We start from the raw sequence: 6,975 nt of genomic DNA on the forward strand, positions 1-6,975 counted from the left end.
ACGGTTCTCCCCGCCCCCCGCCATGCCTCCTTCCTCCAAAGCTCTCCCTTCCTTTCCTCTGCTCTCCCTACACTCCCAGCCATCCGCCAAGGCCCGAGAACAGCCACCACCTCCAGGAAGCCTTCTCTGACCGCTATACCATCATATGCCTTGCCCTGCCTTCCTCACAGGATTCTTCCAGCAGCATCTGCCCCCGGACTTAACTCCTCATCTCCTCCATCAGCCCTCCACGCACCGAGGTCGGTGTACCGGTACGACTCTGTGCCGGGCCCAGCCCTGCCCTGGCGGGGCGAGCGTCTAGTGGGAGTGAGAAACGTTCACTGCTACAGGCAAGCCCTGTCCTAGGTGACGGAACCCTAGAGACAGGACTAGTGCAATGTGTGACTCCGGGCGGGTCCTGGACTAGCGTGGACCTACAGTAGGATCTGCATATGGGCTGTGGGAAGTGCCCCAAGCTGGATCAGCTGAACTTCGGTTGCATAAACCACTGTTCTCGCTCTCTGGAGACACCTGAAGATGTGGGGGTGAGGGAAGAGCAGTTAGCGTAATGGCTATGTCGCTGGACTCCCATGTAGTCGACTGTGGTTTGCATCCCGGACCCGGTGGCTTAGAACTCACGCCGGGCGCATGTGTGTGCGTGCCCAAGATCCCGAGAGGAGAATGGAGGAGAAGGGATTGCGGCGTGGCCAAGCCCCCTGGGGGGCGATTTCTCGCTTTGTCTCTCTGTCTCTGTCTGGCTGGTGAGCGCACGCGCCCTGTAGCAAAAACCTCTTTAAAATTTTTTTTAAAAAGATGTGGGGGTCAGAAGGGATGATAGCCCCCAATATACTCTCTAATGGCTCAGGGAGACTTGCGTGTTAGCGGAGACGCAGCGAGAAAACAAACGCACTGCAGTGTTAACAGCTACACTCTAGGTGAAGGTGTGGAGATCTTGGTACTGTTACTGCAATCTTTCTTTCTTCTTATTTTTAGAGATGTTTGGTATAGGGTATGTGTGCTTACCTGAGACAGAAAACGAGAAACCACTCCCTCTACCAGGGCGATGGCCATGCCGCAATCCCTTGTCTTCATTCTCCTCTAGGGATCTTGGGCAGGCCTGTGTGTTTCTAGCCCCCTGTCGGCCGGAGCCTGGAACTGCAGCGGACCACGTGGAAGTCCAGCACCTTCCACCTGCTGGCCCACTGCGACTTTTCTTGAAGCTCACATTATTTCAAAAGAGTTTCGTGTGTGTGTGAATGTGTGTTTTAATCCAGACTGAAATTGTACTAACTAGAGTTGCACAGGGAGGCCTGGTTTGGTCTGGGAGGGAGCAGCGCGTGGGAGGAGGACGCAGGGCGCAGGGTGCAGGGTGAGGGCCCGGGGAGGCACCTTTCTCGATGAGCTGGCGCCAGCGCTTGGCCCAGTCGGTGAGCTGCTGCGCGTAGGCCTTCTCGATCTTGGCGCGCTCCTGCACGCAGTTCATCAGGTCGTTGCACAATCGGTGGCCGTCATCGATGCGCTTCACCGTCCGCTTGTAGTTCCCCACCTGGCGGCCAAGCAGCGAGCACGACTCCCGCGGGCTCCCGGCCGCCGCGCCCCGCAGGGGGCGCTCGCCACACCCAGCGCTGGCCCGGGCCCACTGCCTGCCTGTACCTGCAACCCACCGCAAAGCATGCGGATCCCGCCCCGCTAACTTTACCCCACCGTCTATGCGCACCCTCATCCCACTTGAAACATATTTTTGTCACTGCCACAAAAATGCAGGATTTTTATAATTTGGACTTGGGCTGGAATGAATTATTCATTTCGCTCCTGGGAGCTAAATCTATTATATTTATATAGAGTCATATAAGTGTTGAGTTGAACCGCAGCTTCTTGACATAATATTATGTTTTGCAGACATCTCATTAAACACTTATTAATTTAGGCTTGGCAGTTTTCGTTCGGAGTTTCCGGAGCCAACAGAAAATTTTTCTCCAGGTCTCAAATGTATCTGGAGGCTCCTGAAACGCTGGCTTCTAGTCTTGCCACCAGCTCTGTGTCACGGTGTGGCTCTGGAGATTCGCCCCACTTCTCTGTGTTCAGGGTTCCCCGGGGTGGGGACGCCGAGCAGCCAGGCAGCACCGGCCGGCCTGTGTGAAGTGCCGGTAGTCTGAGCCAGGGCCCCGAGCAGAGGCAGGAGAGGTCTGTTCCCACGTGTGAGGTGTCAAGGAGCTCTCTGGGGACAGCTGGGGGACAGAAGGCTCTGGGTTCAGTAGGCGCTGGCCATGGCTACAGCTGCCTTGCGGGCCCCGAGGGCTTGGAATGGGGTCTGTGGGCAGGGCCTGAGGCCCATGGGGTGTGGGGCAGGGTCCTGGGCCTCCTTGCTGCCAGGCAGGGGAGCGTCAAAGCCTCACCTCCCAGAAGCTGTCGGTGGTCTCCTCCGGAGCCAGCGAGGCCTCGTCGTAGGAACCGGACATGGTGGCCGTGGGGGGTGGACAGGTGCGGCGCTGTGGTTAGCAGGCTCGGCTGCTCACGTGCTGGGAGGACAGGAGACAGCCCTGGAGATGAGGGCATGCCCCTGCGCCCCCCTTCTAGGCCTGACCCCTACCCCGCCATGGGGATGAGGGCACCACGGGACGAGACAGCACCGGGATGGGGGTTCCTGCCCAGGGACTGGCTCGTCGTGGCCAGGGCAGTCCCAGACCCGCCCTGTAGCACCCTCTCACCCCCCTCCCCATCTCTCCTCCATACCCACTCCCGCTCCCAGAACCCACCCCTAGTTCTGGTGTGGGCACCTCCTCTTCGAAGCCAGCCCCAGGCCAAGAAGCACGGGGCCATGGCTGTCAACGTGGGCCTGAACCCCTGGGGTTCAGTGTTAGGGCCTCATAGCATTGAGGTTGCTTAATACAGATGTGCGGTTGGTTCCTTGGCTCCCGGAAGCCAGCAGGCAGGTTCACCCTCTGTGTGGTCTGCATGGCCCCCCCAGGGCCTGGCACCCTATGAGGGACCAGGAGCTCAAGGAACCCCCTGGCCTCTTGGTTCAGCACCCCAAGAAGGGACTGCTAGGGCTCTGGGTGGAGCTCTTCTCTCCCCACCTGTTTTGCCCTCTGCACTGCCCACCCTGACCCAGCTAGATCCTTGCACCAGGCTCAAAGACGCTCCCCAGTGGCCCCTGCCCCTGGCTCTACACCATCTCAGAGCCCCTGGTTCACTTCCCCTACCCTGCCTAGAGCCAGACCCAGGAGCCCTGGGAAGCTGGCAGCAGGCCCCCTCCCACCCCAGCCCAGCCTCGGTGCCTCCTCAGTTCTCAGAGCTACTGGGCCCCGTAAAGGCCCTCTGGCTGCCCTGTGCCCACTCTGAAGCCCCTATTAGCCCCTACAAGTGCCCCGAGAGTCCCAGACGTGCAGCTTCCTGGCCCACAGGTCAGACCGCTGCTCTCTGAGCGAGCGTCTGGGGCGGCTGCGTCTGCCCTGGATCTGCCGGCTGGCATCACAGTTGTCCAATCTAGGCCATGTGCGGCCCCAGGGCCGGGGTGGCACTCTCCTCCTCCCCTCCCCATCCAGGCCTCGCTGCCACCTCAGGCAAGAATGGTTCAGTAGTCAGGAGACAGGATTTGAAGGGCTGCGGGCCTGGGCTTCACACAGGCGGCCCAGTCCAGGCCCCCCGACCGGTTACGAGCTGCACCTCTGGCCGGACTCTGGCTCCAGGGGCCGCCTGCTGGCGTCTGCACCCGAGCCTTGGGACAGTGAACCCAGACCGGGGAGGGCGCTCGGGGAGGGCTGGCCTCTGAGAGACTCAGCTAGACTTGAGGGTCCAGGGGGCCCCCATCCCTCCCAGCATCTGGCCCTCAGGCTCAGGGCCGGGGGTACCAGCACGTGCAAATCCTCAGACAAGAATGCCCCTTTCTCTCGGCCTCAGTCTCCCCATTTTCCCCTGGAAAAGGGCCTGGTGCTCTCCAGGTAATACCCAGTACTGCCTCCGTGTGCCGGCCGGCACAGAAACACCTGCGTTCTCTCCACGCTAGAGATGCTCAGAGACGCCTTCCCATACGCCCGGCCTCGGCGGGGGTGGCAGAGAGGGATGGCAGCCGGATTTCATCAAGGGACAAATAAATGAGTCTGAATCTTTCTCTTCTTAATCTGGCACTTTCTACTTAGAAAGCAGTACTCGTGTAAGGAGCATGTTAAACTGAGATACAGAGGAGAAAGCAGGTGAAGGTCGCGAAGCCAGACTAAGTACCCCTGGGGCCAGAGCCCTGCCAGGACCCTTGAAGTCGGAGAACGTGGATGCGCCGTTGTCACGGAGACACACCCTCCACCGCCAACGCCACTTCTAGGAACGGACCTTTCAGTCAGTCGGGCAAATCGCTGACGCGTGCATGAGGTTGTGTCACTGTCCCTGCAGCACCGCTTCCCTTGGAAAGGGCTGGAAGCGGCCCAGGCACCTGTCCACAGGGACCGGCTGAGCACATCATGGCGCAGGCCTGCCGTGGACGCTCCGGTCCTGAATGGAACCTCCCCAAGCCACGTCACCAACGTGAAATATGCAGGGTGCCGAACATCAGGGCCGGGGGTATACCAGGAGAGGATATTCTGGGAAGACCACAAACAAAAACAAAAAACACAAAAACCCTTGGGGCTGCCAGGTGATGTGGTGGTTAAAGGCTCTAGACTCACACATGGCTGACCACGGTTCGAGTCCTGGGCCTGGTGGCTCTCTCGCTCTCTTTCTCTCTCATCAAAATTGGAAAATCATGATAATAAATCAATCAATCTTAAAACCCCTGGTAATTGCCTCCGGAGAACTGAGTGGGTGGGTGGGAAATTTTCCACTGTAGGTCTGTTGTGTCTCTCATTTTGCTTGTGTATGTGAATCGTATCTTTTTTTTTTTTTTTTTTTTTTGGCTACAGGGCACATGTGCTCAGCTGAGAGGGAGGGAAAGCGAGAAAGCACCTCCCCAGGTGGGAGGACCACACCACACTCTCGTCTCCGTTCTCCTCCTGGGATTCTGGGCACACACGCAGATGTGCCCGGTGTGCTCCCCGAGCTGCTGGGTCCAGGACGCAAGCCACACAGCTGGCCCTGTGGGACCCAGTGCCCAACCACCGCACAGCGGGCTGACCGGGCTAGGTTTTCTGAAAGATGTAATTCATGGGGCCAGTTGGAGGCGTGGCAATCAAGGTGGCTGGATCGCAGGGACCAGCAGTTAACGTAATGGCTATGTCGCTGGACTCCCATGTAGTAGACCGCGGTTCGAGTCCCAGACCCGGTGGCTTAAATCTCACACCAGGCGCGTGTGCGTGCGTGCCCAAGATCCTGAGAGGATAACGGAAGAGAAGGGATTGCGGCGTGGCCATCCCCCCTGGGGGGGTGATTTCTCACGTTCTGTCTCTCTGTCTCTCTCTGCCTTTCTGGCGAGCACATGTGCCCTATAGCAAAAACCTCTCCAAAAAAGAAAAAAAAAAAAAAAAAAAAGGTGGCTGGATCCCACACGGCTGACTGCATGGCTTGAGTCCCGGACCTGGTGGCCTAAAAACACACCAGGCACGTGTGCGTACATGCCCCAAATCCTGAGAGAGTGGAGGAGAAGGGACTGCAGGATGGCCAGCCCTTCTCAGAAGTGATTTCTCACTTTCCTTGTCTCTGTCTCTCTCAGAGAGTGCACGCACCCTATGACAAAACAACTAATGAAACCACCTTCTAGCCATGTCAGGGGACAGCAGATGGGCTGGGGGCCAGGACAGAAGTCGCACTGTCAGCACAGAGGGAGGGGACAGTGCAGCTATGACAGCCAGAATGCCAGACAGCTGGGACCACTTGTCACTTTGTCCAGACAGGAGCCAGGCCCAGGACTGGTGGGACTTGCCAGGGTCCACCCTTGGTGTCAGCAGGGAACAGGCGTCCCAGCTCCGGCGGAGGTGGCATACGTAATGGCAACAGCTCCACCCCACTCTCCACCCAGCTGCTGTGTGACTGCGGGCCATGTGCATGCTGTCTCTGGGCCTTGCTGAGAAATGACCTGGCTTGAGGATTACACTGCAGGCCCTCCCCACTCCAGGCACGGGCTGGGCAGGCTCTGAAAGACAGGTAGGTGGGGTCAGGGAGGCAGCGTGTGCATCCCTAGTACCCAGTACCCTGTGCCAGACACACTGTCCCCCACCCCTGCCTCATCCTCCCTGGGACAGCTGAGAGGCTCAGCTCTTGCCATCTGCCATGTCCTTCCAGAATGGCAGGCAGTACTTGCATCTGAGTCAGGACACTGGCGGGCACCCGGCACTCCCCTGGGGCAAGCCCCATGTGCTCTTAGCCTGCCGCAGGCCATCAAGCGGGCACGCGGCCCGTCTGAGTTTTCCACCGCCGGCCCTGCAAGGCCCTTCACAAGCCCCTTCACCGACGACAGCTGGCGCTTGCTGGGTCACACTGTCTCCGTGTCTTAGCCATCTAAGCCGCACCACGACCCTAAAGGCGGGTAGTACTGTCACCCCACATTGTGGATGGGGACCCAGGGGTCAGGGATGTGGCTCAGCAAGAGCTCGTCCAGGCACCGCGGGGAGTAGCGAGCGCAGCAGGATGGACGCCCGGCGCGACCCCGCGGTTGTAACGGTGAAGACGCGGCCAGCGAGTACTGAGGCCCGGCTCTGCCAGCGACGCTCTGTGCAAGCACGTCACGTGGGTGGGAGGGAGCACTGTACCCTGTGACAGACGAGGAAACCGAGTGGGGAGGAGCGGAGTACCTGCCAAAGGTGGGCCCCTGCAAAGGTGCGAGCAGGCTCTGAACCCCGGGAGCCCCGATCCGGAGGGCACCCCTTCGCCGCTACGCTGTATACTTGATCCTGATTTTCAGATGGGGAAACTGGGGCACGGCGTGACTGAAACAGCACACCCGGGGCCTCTGAGACGGTAATGGTGCTGGGGTCTGAGCCTCACACCAACCACAGCCCCTCCGCACCGCGCCTCTCCCAGTCTCCCTGAAGAACCCGGCTGCTGCTAAGAGGTCCCAGATGACAGAGGCGT

General features: G+C 59.4%; 1 protein-coding gene across 1 annotated transcript in view; it reads right to left on the reverse strand.

The window, feature by feature from the left end:
• The window catches only part of PACSIN1 (protein kinase C and casein kinase substrate in neurons 1), a 17,904-nt gene that overhangs the window by 3,285 nt on the left and 7,644 nt on the right, over positions 1-6,975 (reverse strand). Inside the window, exons 2-3 of the mRNA XM_014586160.2 lie at positions 2,376-2,498; positions 1,280-1,525 (exon numbers count right to left, since the gene is read on the reverse strand). Of these exons, the coding sequence (XP_014441646.1) occupies positions 1,280-1,525; positions 2,376-2,438 (309 nt within the window). The 5' untranslated portion in view covers positions 2,439-2,498. The remainder of the gene's footprint in view (positions 1-1,279; positions 1,526-2,375; positions 2,499-6,975) is intronic.

This window comes from Tupaia chinensis, unplaced genomic scaffold (genome assembly GCF_000334495.1).
Source record: "Tupaia chinensis unplaced genomic scaffold, TupChi_1.0 Scaffold000116_1, whole genome shotgun sequence".
Taxonomy (NCBI): domain Eukaryota; kingdom Metazoa; phylum Chordata; class Mammalia; order Scandentia; family Tupaiidae; genus Tupaia; species Tupaia belangeri.